The following is a 17,056-nucleotide window of genomic DNA, read 5'->3' on the forward strand; positions in this document are numbered from 1 at the left end:
AACGCTTCCTTTCTGTTGCCGATTATTTTACAGTGTATAGAGTTCCATAATTGCATTTTGTACAATAAAAATAGGGCACCCTTATGTAACATAATATATTTGTATTATAGTTTTTGTAATTATTAACCGTCTTGCATGCTTCGTTGAATTGCCAAACAGTAGAGTTTATATATAAACACAAAACAAAACAAGGTGTTTTATTGAATAGACAAGTTTATGTGTGTTTAGATATGAATCTAGATTGTTTTAGATTAGTTTGTTAAGATGATAAGTAATATCGGATTGATCAAAAACACCTGGTTGGAATTGTGATGGATTTATTTGAAATACTAGGTTAGTTATTATTAGTGGTGAACCAATTTTTTTTCCTGTCAAAAAAAAAAGTATCAAATTATGTTTCCAAACATTGGAATTTTTGTATGAATGGTCGACTTTTCCAACAATAAAGTAAGTGTCTTAAAGAAAGGAAGATCGGTGATTCTACTCATGCAAGTAACGGTTTGTTCTTGAAATATTATTGCTAGTAGGGACATCTTGTATCTTTCTCTGCTAGGAGAGTCACCTTAACACTGTGTTGGTGTGAATGGCCTGTTACTGTGTTGGTTTGACTTTTAATTCAAACAAAAAGAAATAATTAAAAAAAAAGAAAAATAGAGCAAACATTCTACAATGTATATCTATAAAATATAGTCAAGTTTTGATTTCAAGATAGGAATTCCTATTTTACAATATAATCTTTTTGAAATGAAAAAAGATGAGAAAAAGGTTATTGCCCTTGATTTTACAAACTTTTTTCCTTAGGAATTCATATTATAAAATAATTAAACTATGAAGTTCCACAGAATTTTAATTTCTGTCAGAAGAATTAATTATTTAAAAACAATTATTTAATTAAGGGATATTTTTTTCACAAACACACATTATTCACATTTTGGGGAAGTATAGTTTAAAATTTCTGCAAGTTTCCATTGGTTTGTGGGTTGTTTTTTTTTTAAACAAATTTTAAAAAAACAACCGCAATTTATATTGAATAATATTGACACTTTGTAAATAGATTAAAAAAGCATATTCACTTCCTGATTTAAGAGCTTATCAGACAAAATGTTGTGAAAGCAATGTGAAGTAAAAATAGGGCACGTAAGATTGTACTGTAAACAAATCTGCTGTTAGGATTTTATTTCTTAGACAAATTGTAACTGCACCAATTTGGTATGTCAATATTTAATTCAGTTTTATGCCTGATTCAGTCAGGAAGTGAAGTTTGATAAGTGTAATTTAATACCTTTAAAATTTAATACAGCTTTTAACAGAAATTTGTGATTGATTTTCTCCCAAGTAGTTTGATATATGAGATATCCATTGTTGATGGGAAAAGGATTATAATTATTATGAAAGCGTAAAAACGAACTAATTTTCTCTCCAGTATAGATTCTGGTAGTACTTTACAGGATAATGTACAGACTTGCTAGACGCAATTGCTAGGAACATTCAGCCAGTTTAAAGGCTTGAGCCTATAGTCTTTATAACTTAATACAGGAGATGTCTTACAGATCTTATATACTCAAGTATGAGTCTTTGGCGCTTCACATGTCTTAAAGAATTAAAGAACAGTTATAGACAATAGTTCATACATCATTCAAGATCAATCTGTCTCAGGTCTCCATCTCTGTCATAAAGTCAAATTATAAGGTATACAACCATTCAATTTTAACTTGTGCTCTGTACTCTAGGCATGGAAGAATCAGTATCAGGTATTTTCATATAAACTGAGGAGGTCAAATTTGGCTGCCTGTTAATGACAGTTATTCTTCTGTTTTTGACAAGTCTGTCCAAACACATGTGCTAACCCCTTTCAGAATAATATCAGGAACTTTTTGTGTACATATCATGTACTTTATACTGCCATTACTTACCCTTCCTGTAATATTTGACACACCTGCGATTATAATATATGGGGCCAGGCCAGCCTGAACATAATCTGTACAGCCATTTAGCCAGGCCAGCCTGAACATAATCTGTACAGTCTAGTAGCCAGGCCAGCCTGAACACAATCTGTACAGTCTAGTAGCCAGGCCAGCCTGAACATAATCTGTACAGTCTAGTATCCAGGCCAGCCTGAACATAATATGTACAGTCTAGTAGCCAGGCCAGCCTGAACATAATAAGTACAGTCTAGTAGCCAGGCCAGCCTGAACATAATCTGTACAGTCTAGTAGCCAGGCCAGCCTGAACATAATCTGTGCAGTTCAGTATTACTTAAAACTCTTTTCCATTGTTGGCTTAATTTTAAGTATTGCAATGTTGATATCCCGTAAAATAAAAATTGACATTTCCTTATTCCAAAGCATATGGGTGAGTCCATTCTATGAATTATAAGCAAGAAGTGTGTCAAAGTTTATTATGTTAGTACAATAATTAGTTATATACAAGTGTACCGTCATCTCATTTTACTAATGTTGTTTGACCGAATCCAGGAAGTTAGAAATATACAAGGATTAAATATATTCACTTTATATATTGTTTACATCTTACCGTGAATAGATTTATACCATAAGTTTCAAGGAAATCAGTATGTCATTAGTTATTGGATGATATTATATTATATTGATATACTAAGTTATTAAACCATGGATGACTTGGACTTGTTTATGATACAAGGTATAAAATTATATTTATTTTTTCGAAAATATACAAGAATCGTGATGAAATTTTAATGTTTTGGAGATTTAATCAGTCAGCTGTTTCTACTTGATAGAAAATCATGCAATGCTTCAGGGGCCATAAAGTTTTATGAATAATAACATATTTTGGTACAAAATTACATATTTTGGTACAAAATTATATTACCAAAAACGTGAAACTTGAATTTATCTGATAATAAATAGTCTTTTCCCAAGATGATGGTTAAGATATAAATGAGCCGCGTCACGACAAAACCAACATAATGGGTTTTCGACCAGCATGGATCCAGACCAGCCTGCGCGCAGTCTGATCAGGATCCATGCTGTTCGCTTACCAACTCTATTACAAGTAGAGAAATTGATAGCGAACAGCATGGATCCTGATCAGACTGCGCGGATGTGCAGGCTGGTCTGGATCCATGCTGGTCGCAAACCCACTATGTTGGTTTTGTCGTGACATGGCTCAAATGACTCTTTCAAACATTTTAAATGAAACTTTTAAGTATGATTTTATTATAATGCTTTATGTTTTATGTTTATTGAAATTCCTTAAATATATTAAGATTGCAACAGAAATGTCTTTCATGACCTTTTTTTAAAAATTAGCTTAATGAAGAAAATGGGTTGAATTTTATTTTTTTTAACATTTTTGCATAGTTTCTTTTCACATAATTTCTGACTGAAAGCTATTGTTTATTGTCATTTGACAGTATAGGGAAGTTTTATAGTAAAAAGTGTTTGATGTTTTATATTGATCATTATTTACCATGATTAATTTTACCACATACACATGTAATATCATGTAAAATCATACAACTGCTATGAACACTGTTAATACAATAAGCATTTTGTGTGACACTGAGCAGTGCCAAACATTGATCAGGGTTGTATAGATGCTTATTGAATTATCAAACATGTAGTATATGATAGAAGATAGTGATGACAATGATGAGATGACTGAAGCAAGCAATGTTTGACTAACTTAAGTATGAGTATAATAATGTTTCTGAACGTCGCTGCGTATGTTCTATTTATAGACGTTTCTTAACGTCGCAATGTATTTAGTTCTATTATAGATGTTTCTTTACGTCGCTATGTATGTTCTATTTATAAAAGTTTCTTAACGTCGCTATGTATGTTCTATTTATAGATGTTTCTTAAAGTCGCTATGTATGTTCTATTTATAGATGTTTCTTAACGTCGCTATGTATGTTCTATTTATAGATGGCAGCTCATTTTTGTCAGAGAGAATGAAGGCCTTTGGTAGCGAGATTAATTTACAGCCATATTGCTCGTTACGAAGTCTATATGAGATGAAGCGAAATGACCTTGACAGACAGAAAAACAGACGGGTTTGTATAACTTCTTCTTGTGTAGATATATTTGATTAGTTTATCAGCTTAAACAAAACCAGTAGTTACTGTTTTGCAGTTAAAGGGACTCCTCTGAGGTTTTTTTGACATAACAGAAGTGGTGATAATTTTCCAAGAATAATGTTCCATTATAATTATGTAGTTTTTGGACTAAGAAATTGTGTGTAAAGTTTCAGATTATTAGCTCACTCCGTTTTTACAGAATAATTATTCTAATGATGATTTAAGTTCAAGTTGATATTCCAAGTGTACAGTGTAGTCTACAGGTCACCAGTAAATCCAGGTCCAGTGAAGTACACAGGTCACCAGTACATCCAGGTCCAGTGTAGTACACAGGTCACCAGTTCATCTAGGTCCAGTGTAGTACACAGGTCACCAGTACATCCAGGTCCAGTGTAGTACACAGGTCACCAGTACAGCCAGGTCCAGTGTAGTACACAGGTCACCAGTACAGCCAGGTCCAGTGTAGTACACAGGTCACCAGTACATCCAGGTCCAGTGTAGTACACAGGTCACCAGTACATCCAGGTCCAGTGTAGTACACAGGTCACTTGTACATCCAGGTCCAGTGTAGTACACAGGTTACCAGTACATCCAGGTCCAGTGTAGTACACAGGTCACCAGTACATCCAGGTCCAGTGTAGTACACAGGTCACCAGTACATCCAGGTCCAGTGTAGTACACAGGTCACCAGTACAGCCAGGTCCAGTGTAGTACACAGGTCAGGAGTACATCCAGGTCCAGTGTAGTACACAGGTCACCAGTACATCCAGGTCCAGTGTAGTACACAGGTCACCAGTACATCCAGGTCCAGTGTAGTACACAGGTCACCGGTACAGCCAGGTCCAGTGTAGTACACAGGTCACCAGTACATCCAGGTCCAGTGTAGTACACAGGTCACCGGTACAGCCAGGTCCAGTGTAGTACACAGGTCACCAGTACATTCAGGTCCAGTGTAGTCCACAGGTCACCAGTACATCCAGGTCCAGTGTAGTACACAGGTCACCAGTACATCCAGGTCCAGTGTAGTACACAGGTCACCAGTACAGTCAGGTCCAGTGTAGTATATCCAGGTCCAGTGTAGTACACAGGTCACCAGTACATCCAGGTCCAGTGTAGTACACAGGTCACCAGTACATCCAGGTCCAGTGTAGTACACAGGTCACCAGTACAGCCAGGTCCAGTGTAGTACACAGGTCACCAGTACATCCAGGTCCAGTGTAGTACACAGGTCACCGGTACAGCCAGGTCCAGTGTAGTACACAGGTCACCAGTACATTCAGGTCCAGTGTAGTCCACAGGTCACCAGTACATCCAGGTCCAGTGAAGTACACAGGTCACCAGTAAATCCAGGTCGAGTGTAGTACACAGGTCACCAGTACATCCAGGACCAGTGTAGTACACAGGTCAGGAGTACATCCAGGCCCAGTGTAGTACACAGGTCAGGAGTACATCCAGGCCCAGTGTAGTCCTTATATTTTGCTTTTAGATTTTTCGTTCATAATTTTTTATTTTCTTAAACCCTGTCTTGTACAATTATCTGATAAAACTTGAATTGTTTTATAAAAGAATCTTGCATAGTTTACTGATGATCATTATACAAAATGTACATACTGTACATAAGTATTATAGTCTGAATCAGGTCCATACTTTAATATCCTTCAATATTGTTCTGTTTTTCAAGTTTATACAATCAAAGGAAATAAGTAATTTAGAAATTATTGTTAAAATTTAATTACACATAATGACTTGTTAATTATGGTAAATCGCTTTTTATCAATGAAAATACTGGGGTCATGGTTAAATCTTCATATTTGTATATAATTATGTATATTACACACAGTTGCCATCTTATGATAAATTTATAGGAAAGTGCACTTCCTGTTACGGTGAATCAACTATTATATGAATAAATTTACTGGAGATTCTCTTGTCTTGATTCAGGGCATTTAGTCCAGAGCTAAATCATGATAATTTGGGCAATTTTTTAAGGGCGCTATTTTGGTATTTTGTATTTTAATGCTACCTATTTATAGAGTTGACTTTAGTGCATTAAGTGGTATTTTGTTTTCTGTTGTCCTTGGCAGGAGAGGGAGAATAATTGAGTCATTATCTACAAATAGGTGGTAAATTTAACCATCATTATCTGACAGTGTCATTCCCCACCCACTTGATTATCATCGTGAATAAATACTTTAGAATGCATCTGGTTGTTACAGTGAAAACTAACATAATATGGCCCTAGTATATTTTTTGCAGTTAATTTGTTCTTTGACCCTGATTTTGTAAAATGGAATACATGTAGTTGTACTTTTGCTTTTTGTTTAATTTTAATTTCAACAAATTATGAAGGACTTAACCAGATTGCACAAAATATTGTTACTATGGAGCAGAATGATAAAAGCAATGAAGATAGAGTGTATCATTTTATGTGTTAAAATATGTATTTTTTTGTTATTGTTAGATGTCAACTCCACACCCCATCAAGTCACGCCTTCAGAGGGCTCCACAAAAATTGCATAAACAGCAGCCACTTGTGCGATCCAGCAGTATGCCAGAAAGTCTCGAAAAAATCCACAAACGTAGAAAAATGCATCATCTTCTAGGTAAGAGCAAAAGTCATATGGTGAAGTTTCAAAATTTCACATCAACAAATCGGACCTATCTGTAAAACATACATGTGAACTTTTTTTGACGATCAAGTGGGAGATTTTTCTTCAAAAAGAGGGAGATTTTAGAATTTACATTAAACAAAGAAGGAAATTCTGACATTAAAAATAGGGAGATTTCTTAAATTTGTGAAAATACCCCTTATTTTAAGATAAATCTTTAAAAAATATAGCTGCAGAAAGTGGGAGTCTCCCGCTAAAAGTGGGAGAGTTCACATGTATGGTAAAAGACCACTTACAGTTAAAGCTGGTCTTTGTTTCTGGGTGGTTTTTAGAGATATTAGTTATTGTATTATAGGTAAAAAAAAATCAGAACATTTTAATTAAATATTATATTTTGATTTCATTATTGTTTTAGGTATAACAAAATTATACTTCAATAAAATAAGTAATTTTATAACCTGAATGTTGATGAAAACTGGTTAAGAGATAAATATATTAGACAGCAAAATATCACTGAAAAAAAAAAGGATAAATGTCACTGACAGCCTAAAATAACCAAAAGCTAAAAATATCTGGCTTCTTTCATTATGAACATAAATATCCCGGGCTAATATCAATTAAAGAAGAATGCAGGGTGACCTGTCTGGTTTAAAGGACATCAATCTATTACTGTAATAATAGTCAGCTATTTTGTACAATTAGCAAATAAACAAGTCATACATAATCCTATTATTTCTACTATAATGCCTCCTCCGAGATTTCTCATACCTTTGTCAAGTGGATAATCCTTAACAAGGGTCGGATTAGGATTATTGCCATTGTTATCCACTTTAGTGGATTATGCAAATATTTTTGTATCACACTCTTGGTTAAAGGAATAAGGTAGCCAGTGTTAAATAGATTAGGAAAATTAAATTAGGCCAAAATAAAAAAAGTATTTTTTTATCTTCACTGTCCTATTGTTGAAAGAATTTTTTATGATTCATATGAATAAATATAGTGTAGTTGAATAATTAGTGTATTAATTATACTTTAACACAAACACAAAACAGCCATTTAGAGAATTATAACATGCTTTTTTGATAGACTAAATACATGTTCTACTCTAGGAATAGAACATAAACTTTCATATGTTTTGATAGGTTTTTGAAATATATTTGTGGGCTTTAGCTATAAAGAATATTTCTCTTATTATTTAAAAACAAGGCCCATGCTTTATATCATAGTAGCCTTAACATAGCCCTTTAAAAGGCATCTTAACAAATTATAAGGCGGTGTCTACACCTATTCAAGTTTCTTACATGTCACATTTAGATAAGCTAAATAAATGGCCCTTTCAACATTTTTTCAGGCACAATTTTTACTGAAATGTCTCATTAAGATAGCCCAGGATTTATACCTTTGTCTTTGCAAGACTATCATGTTTCTGTAAAATATGTGAAAAAAGCGGGAAAATGATGCAATTAGCTAAAACAGAATGGAGTAAAATTGAAAAACTGTGACAAAAATTTATTTTGATGCAAATTCTTTATTCGATGAAAGTTATTCACTAAATGAACGATCATTTTAAATCCATTTTGACTCTACTTAAAAAAGAGCTCTTTTTCATTTTTTTACGATGTATTTATTTTTATTTATTTTATTTTTTTTGCTCTTCTGTGTATCAGCGTATTGATTTGTTCCTTTGACCAAGACATTGTAATCATTTACTGAAATTCAAAGGACATGTACACTGAATCAACAACAAAAAGTCAGAAAATAATAAAAATAACAGCACTATCAAACCTTCGGGCACATGTTTTGTGTCAAACCGGTGTTATCAGTGTCTTGACAGCCAAAAACTTGTAGAAAAATAGAACGTGTTCTAACTTTCTTGCAAGAAATTATCTTCATGGATGTCACATAATTTCTCGTTAAAAACCATTCAAGTAGGGTGTCTACACTATCCAATTCAAGAGAATATGATACTTGCATTCAAGACTTGGATAGGTGTAGACGGGCACTAATAAAGAAAAATCAGTGCCTTAGTTACATTAAATGCTTTAATCAAAATTACAAAATAGCCCGTTATTGCACTAAGGTCACTTATTATTTAATTAATGTTATAAATTATTATAGATCAGTTGTAAGGTGGGACCTGAAAAACACTAGAAAAGTTTCTTCGGCCTTAGTTTTAAGAAAACATTATCAACAGATAGATAAAATGAGATTTTCATTATAATTGTGTGGTGATATAATATGATTTGTGTATAAAATTACAAATTACATTTCAAAATGTAAGATATAAGTGCTTGTTTTTATTCTGGCAGGTCCTCAGATTTCAAGATCTGCACAAATTAAGTTTGAATATTTTTTGATAATAAAAGTGAATTAATGTTTTGACAACTGTGTATTTAATGTGGATCTGTGAAAGGATTTAGTAAACAGTGTTGATGTTTAAATGGTCGTAAATTTTACTTTTTTGTAGGAATTTTTTAATTTTGTAGGAATTTATTAATTTATTCTGATGGAAAACAGTTTTTTTATTTTGGGTGTTAGAGAATAAAAGTGAAATTAGTTGTGTATAAAATGGCATTGGTTATCTAAGAATATTTTTCCCCTATATCAAATTTTTGTCGGAATATTATGTTGAATTTTGGAATAGAATAATTAATAAGTGGTAAGTGATATATTGACTGGAATATGAAATGTGACATGAAATTTCCAAGATATGAAAATACTATATGATCTTGTTGATAAATTTGAATTGAGATTTTTTCTTGTTAAGTGGAAGCGAATTTGTTAGTGCATTGAAGGAATATTTTACAGATATTTTAGAACTTTTAAGTGGTTATTAAGTAAATGAATTTGTACTTATTTTTAATTTTGAACAAAGGACCATTTTTAATTTGAATGAAGGACCATTATGATGTCTGCGTGTTTAAATCAACAAAATTAGAAGGGTATAAATACAATACAGTCAGAGTTTATGTACACCTTCAATGTATCGAGAAATGGATACTGGTTACACTGGTGCTTAAGGGAGCGCTGGTGCTAGGGGGGTGTGAGGGACATTGCCCTTATACATTATCTCTTGTGAACAGACTTAAACTGACTATTTCCCGAAATATCAAATGTTTTTCCCAAGTCATGCTGGGGACCTTTTCCCAAAATAGCTGAAAAAGACCCTGTTAATACATGTATTATAGACATACCAAATTTAAGTTTAATATTCATGTCATAACATTTTAAAAAAAGATTTGAAGGTATACCAAACTATTACAGTTTTTATGATATTATCTAATCAGTGCAAATTTCAACTTCATGTCACTAATATAAACATTGTTATCAACAGTTTTTAACTACTTATCTAAACATATTGATGTATAAAACTATATAAATATATCCCTACAGAAAACAATAAAGTTCAAGCTGATAAAAGGTATACTTTAGCAAATTAAGGTATGCTTCATAGTACATACAAGTCTTAACCTTAAACCTTTTGATTTTGTTTTGGCTTACTAGTATTTGTTTTTAAATTATAAAAAGAGGCTATTACAAATTGGGCATTGGCATATATCAGTTCCTGGTGATTGGGTGAAAATGCCCTGTAACCCAAACCATTGTGTTTGATATATCGCATAAAAATTGACCAGAATGTTATGTTTCGTATATATGAAGATAAACAAACATTTGTTTGTTATGGCCCGAATATTTGGTCTTATATTAAAACACCTACAATTGAAAATGGGCTGTCCCAATTTTATAAACAGGGCAAGTCCATTATGGTGATATAGCAATTGGTACTAAGGTGTTAAAAAAACAACATTAATTATGTGATCTGAGTTCATACAGAACTTCATTTTTCACAGTATGGGAAACATGACCTGCGTTTCATCCATCAAGTGATGATAATCTAACTGAAATGAAGATAGTTGCTTTATATCATCCTGGGAATCGATTCAATTTCACTGTTATCTTGCACTCAATCCTTGATTAAATTTGTACCCAGTTTTTTTTGCATCAGATGCCAGTTATAGCAGAAATAATCAAGTTTTAGAAATGATAAACACTATGTTTGTTTTTCTCTGCTGATTTGCTGAAAAACGATTAAGATAAAGTTTTCAATTCTCCATGTTTTTTAAAAATTTGTGTTTATAAATTTTTAGTTTTTCCGTATTTCAAAAAATTGTTTTGAATTTTCTTATGAAATTTCTTTTTATAAAAATATTTTTGTAATTCCGACATTCAGTTTAATGTTTAAAGTAAGATAAGCTGAAAATCGCAACCAAAATGAAGATATTTCATATACAGTGTTTGATATAGACTATATCTCACTGATTGGAGTATGTAATTTATATTATATAGAATTTTACATTACACAATATAGGACTAAAATAAATGTATCAAGATGTCATATGGGAAACTGTAGGGTATATTTACGATAGAGTATTGGGTTTTATAGACATAAGTGCCAGTAAAATCTTACCAAAGACATACAAAAATCATGTTCCAGAGAAATTAGGTAACTCTTTGTTATTGCAGTAAGCATACAAACTTGCTGAACAATTGGTCTTTGAAATAATTCTGTTTAAAAGAACAAGTACATAGATTTCTACCATCAAGCTATGTTTGAAAATGTAATAAATTGTTGTTTAACAGTAGCATTACTGGTAACTTTTTCTTTTATTTTCAGATTTCCATTTAGACACCCTATCTCGCCACATAGACATTGACACCCTCTCAGACGAGTCTGACCTCTCGTTTGACCAGGCTAGCTTACAGGAGAGAAGTATCAGTGTCCAGTCATCTAGTAGTCAACTTACTGCCATGGATGAGGTACACAGTTCTGTTATAATTGACCAATTTTTGTTTGACCAATCAGTGATTACTTTATTTTACTTAAAAAAACAACATAAAGAACTAAACTCAAGAAAACAAAGCAACATTAGCATTTATTCCAAGAAAACAAACAAAATAATCAATAAAGACAAGGAAAAAAACAAGCACTAAACCTAAGAAAACAAAACATTAGCATTAAATCTAAGAAAACAAACAACATGAGCACTAAACTCAAGAAAACAAAACAACATAAGCACTAAACTCAAGAAAACAAAACAACATTAGAAACTAAGAAAACAAACAACATAAGCACTAAACTCAAGAAAACAAAACAACATAAGCACTAAACTCAAGAAAACAAAACAACATTTAACCGAAGAAAACAAACAAAAAAAACAAACAGCAGAAGCACTAAACCCAAGACAACAAAAAACCAGGCAACATAAGCACTAAACCCAAGAAAACAAACAGCATAAGCACTAAACCCAAGAAAACAAACAGCATAAGCATTTAACCCAAGAAAACAAAAAACAACATATGCACTGAACTAAATAAACTGCATATTCTGACATGATGTTTAGGAACAAGTTTGAACAGTTTTTTGATGAAAGCTAGATACTATATTGTCTGTAAGAATCTTCACAGTATGAAGTTTTAGGGCAAATCAATTAATGTAAGCAGTTTGAATGGCACTAATTACTGCATAGTGATTGCCAGTTTCAATTATCTGGTATGGCAGGGATATTTAGTTCAAGGCAAAATTTTCTTTGAAATATTTTATCATTATTTGTCTGTTCTCAATGCAGCCTGATTAATAATTGAATTATTTCATGAAAGTAGTAATAGTATATACTTAGGGTACAGAAATGCAGTATAGAGTGGGTTGGAGGGGGATTAATTTGGTTTATATAGTGATGGTTATTTGGCAGTATTACTATAGTGTAATGGGAACCATGTAGAAAAGAGAAGTTTATTTCTAAACAAATGATTCACTGACGTGAGCCCCCAAGCCTAATTCACCCGTGGGCACCGAGTGAAATAAAACTTTTGGGGACAAGGACAAAAAAGGACGTAAAGGAGGTATGAATGAAACGAGTCTAATGATAATACAACGGCGCCAATTACGGGAATTAAATTGGACCAGAAGAAGGGAAAATGGGAGGGGGCCAGTTCGGCCGGCATATCTGTGTTGTCTCACCAGGCTGTATACCGAAGGCTGCACTATTTTACCATTTTGATATCAAATTTCCCTCCCATCAATATTGAACAGTTCTAAATTCAAAGCGGGACTAGTCCATTATACAAATATAGGATGGTGAGGTGTAATATACAAAATGTAATTGGGAAAAGTTTCATCATCATATTGTAACCTGTATTGCCTAATTTCCTTATATGGAAAGATACTATTGTTATCATGATTAAATATCACAAATACAGCTTTTTAACACTTTATGAGAGTTGAGACAATACCGCTTTAACTCTATGATTACATAGCGTAAGATACAAGTATGCTGGTCTGAAAGATGCATTATCAGCTTTTGTTAATCGCCAAGCAAAACATTGACGCAAATTTATCAAGTGTTCTGTTTATAGATTACTATATTTTACTTACTATGAACTTGGCATGCATGTAAAGAGTTATATAGTAGAATGATTGAAATATTTCCTGACCCGCTGCCCTGTTAACATACTAATGACAAGACCACTTGAGTCGCCGAAATTGTAACGCAGGAAATAGCATAACTGATTTTCAAAACAATATTTCTTTGTTTTACGTTATATAAACTCGAGGTTTCTTATTGCGGTAGCGTGTACTTGTCAAAGTTATTCTTTTAATGTTTAGAAATTAGAAAATGTGTTCGAGTGGTGTACTTTAAACAAGACAAAAATGGTTATGTTTTAGCTATTAAAAGAACATTGTATAAAAAGTTTATGGCAGATATGTTGTAACTATTTATCTTACAAACGCTGGGTTACAACACAATTGTATCGAAACCTCAATTTGCTCTTCTTTGTTGAAGGTAGAAATATTCACTGACGGTGCTTCTCCTTAAGTCAGTGGTTTGTCTTATAAAGGTGCAATCCAGATGTGATTCAAAGTAGAAAGTAGTCCCTTTTTCTGTGGTTTGGGGTTGGAATATTATAAATATATATAAAGGAAGTCCCACTTTAGTCTATAATATAATTTAACACTATGCGCATCACTAGAAGGCTTCATTTGATTTTGGTAGGGGATTATTAAGTCATTGTTATGGATGACAAAATATCTGGTATTGATTTACAGAGTAAAAATATATGTGATAAGACATGAAAAAGTTCAATCAGTTAAAGCAAATTGGAATTGTATGCAAATTGAAGTTCAGTACAGTAAGGGTTTGTAGATTTCAGTATTTGTGTACTTTCAAGTATGCACATGTATGGTAGATATTAGAGGAAATGAAAATTTAAAATGGTAAAATTTTGTTGAATTGCAAAGGGTTGGGTTTTTTAGGATGTTTTTTGTAAAGTTTTTAACAGATAAATTGTTCGTGTTGAATGGAAAAATGTGCATTTTTACCTAGTAACAATTATATTTGTGTATTCCAGGACGAGGATAACTTGACGTATGCTGAGGCATTATGGGATCATATTACGATGGACCCCGAGGAGCTGGGCTTCCGGGCGCAAGACGTAATAGAAGTTCTCGACATGGCAGACAAAGACTGGTGGTTTGGTGTCATAGATGACAGAGAGGGTTGGTTCCCTGCAACCTTTGTCAGGGTGAGTAAAGTTCAGTACAACTCTTGTGGGTTCAATTCCTAGGTTGGGCATTGAAGTTTTTATGTTACTTTAAAATACCAATTTTCATAGACTTCACCTTTTTTTTCAATTGTAAAGATGTCTAATAAAAAATTCATTATCCCTCACTTTTCTATTAGAATTATTTAAAAAAAAATTTAATGATGAGATTTCATTATGAAACTGTCTTAAATTGAAAATCTGCACAACGTCAATAATCTGAGATAGGTATTTAGACATCTCAAATACATATGTATTATTTCTGATGTCTGATGTAACGGAATTTGAATTAACTTTTCCAGCATTACAGTAAACAGCTCTCAAGCAAAGAAAAATAAATGTCTATTCCATATCTTGAAAAAGCATGATGAAAGGGAGACAACCCCATTACTTAGAAATTGTGCAGACGCAGTATTTAAGATTATTTTTTTTTTCTCAGAAAATATTTCCTCCTGCATTTGATTACAACTGTAATTTATTGCCTTTGTGGAAGCTATAATTCAAAGATAATTGAAGATTTGTCTTTATGCGCTCACTGAAATTACTTGGTAATGATAAAATTTATTTTGGATGCAGCATTTGGAATAATGGTGTCCGTCTGCTAAATTTCTATTTATAGAATACAGACAGATTTATTTTATCAATTAAGACATGCTGCTGCCATCTAATATCATGTGATGTGGAGATTTATGTAAATTGTCTGAAATTTAATGATAGAGCATTAAAAAAATTAATTGATTTGTTGAAGTTTAAATTAAAATTTTATGTCTTATTCTCTATTGTTAGATGAAATTTTCACTATGTAAATGATTATTTATGATACACCTATAAAGAGTTAGTGTTATATAATTAAGATGACTTAACAAAATAAGTGATCATTATTTTAGATCTTTTGTATTTATTCATTTGTATTTATTCATTATATTGTGGCTTCGCTGTTTGTTTCTTTACTCTTACTTTATGCCTTTTGAACCTTACAGTAATTGTTGTGGGTTCAAACCCTGCTAGGGCATTAAATAATGTGACTTCTAGCATGGTTTCCTAAAAATCATTAAGTAACTATTGGGGTCAGATTCCATCAGAAAAAAAAAAGCAAAAAAAAACAAACCTATAAACTAAGATGTGACTCAAATTGCAAATGAAATACAAAATGTGTATAGAAATATATATAGAAAACTAAAAAAGTGATAAGCAGTCTTATTTATTTTTAATAAAATATAGAGAACCAGCCTAGGTTATGATTCAAGTTTATGACAAGCACAAATTTATGTATTTCAGATTAGGGTAAATCAGGACGAACTAGACGATGACCTTGACCTCGATACAACCATACAAGATAACTTGACGACCAGTCCGAAGTTACGACGTATCAGTATGTTCAACAAGAACCAGGCCAGAAGTAACGTCGTCAATGAGATTATAAATGCAGAAAAAGAATATGTTAAACACCTGAAAGATGTCGTTGAGGTAAATAATTAGCAAAATAATAAGCATATCTCTTTAGGATCTTTAATCTGTCACATTACTGCAGTAATGGGGTAACTCCTATTGAATTAACTGAGGAATTAACTTGTTACAGCACAAAGGGGACAGTTATTACAATATTGAGAGGCCACTATGGCCAAATTTATCATGATTGTTGGTGTTGTATCACATGCTCCACCCCACTAAAGGTTCAAATCCGGCCAGAGACTTTTCATATTTTTCATTTATGGGAGCATGCTCAGCTAAATTACTGAAGGTCAATGGATTTACGCAGTTGCTCCGCTAGTGTCTTGACTGATGCATGAAGGGAAATCTTCCGTCACAAGTAAAATTTAATGCATAGTGTTGCTAAGAAAAAGAATAAGATTCTTTTTTTCTAGAAATAGGCGTTTCATTCAAGAAAAAAAAATTCAAAGTGCACCTTACTAAAATAACTTTGTTATGCATAGTGTTGCTCATAAAATCTTGAATCTTATTCATTTTTTCTAGAAATAAGACAACAACAAAAAAAGAGAAACGAAGATCAATATGTTCCATTCTTGTTAACAGAGTTCTTTGTCTTTTACCAAGAGAATTTTTTTTAGAGAAATTCAAATATCTTCCAAAGAAAACAAAGACATGAGATATTTAGATTTTATAACTTGGCACCATTCTAAAAGTGGAATATTTACACCCACTTATTATGAAGCAATAAATTCACAACATATTCTGTATTCAATGCTTGGGGTATAAAAATAAAGACCTCTTAAAAGATTCTTATTAATACCGAATGTTTTTTTTTTTTAGTTAATTCATCTTATCAAATGGTAAATAACATTTAATTTTCTTGTATGCTTGCCAAAATGTAGCACATATTTATTTATATGAAATAATGTGTATCTAAAACACTTGTTTGCGGCTTTGATATCTAGGTGCCATGAATTTTGCAAATTAACTTTATGACTACGACTGAGCGTATTTTGTTGTTTAACTACAGGGTTATATTCAACATGCCAGAAAGAGAACAGAAATGTTCCCGGAGGAAAGAATTGCACTGATTTTTGGCAACTTAGAAAAGATATACAGTTTTGCTCAGAAGTTTGTCTCCCAGTTAGAGATGTGCATAGATGTTTGTCCACATTTAAGTGAGATAGGTCAATGCTTTCTAGATAATGTAAGTCAGTTTAGTTATTATAAAACCTTTTTTTAAATTGTTAAACTTTTAACATACGGACATGTAATACAGTATGACATCTGTACAACAACACCCTGGAAGACTGAGATTTTGGTGGAAAGTCAGTGAACAAATATTTAAATGAAAGCGTTT

General features: G+C 32.4%; 1 protein-coding gene across 3 annotated transcripts in view; it reads left to right on the forward strand.

The window, feature by feature from the left end:
* LOC132756174 (titin homolog) overlaps nt 1-17,056 on the forward strand; it is a 40,805-nt gene that overhangs the window by 16,358 nt on the left and 7,391 nt on the right. For all 3 annotated transcript variants that reach the window (XM_060747172.1, XM_060747170.1, XM_060747171.1), the window contains 6 exons: nt 3,906-4,033; nt 6,519-6,660; nt 11,342-11,484; nt 14,074-14,247; nt 15,544-15,732; nt 16,727-16,903. In XM_060747172.1, the coding sequence (XP_060603155.1) occupies nt 3,906-4,033; nt 6,519-6,660; nt 11,342-11,484; nt 14,074-14,247; nt 15,544-15,732; nt 16,727-16,903 (953 nt within the window). The remainder of the gene's footprint in view (nt 1-3,905; nt 4,034-6,518; nt 6,661-11,341; nt 11,485-14,073; nt 14,248-15,543; nt 15,733-16,726; nt 16,904-17,056) is intronic.

The sequence above is a fragment of the Ruditapes philippinarum genome, unplaced genomic scaffold (assembly GCF_026571515.1).
Source record: "Ruditapes philippinarum isolate M1 unplaced genomic scaffold, ASM2657151v2 ctg2162_1_1_1_1, whole genome shotgun sequence".
NCBI lineage: Eukaryota > Metazoa > Mollusca > Bivalvia > Venerida > Veneridae > Ruditapes > Ruditapes philippinarum.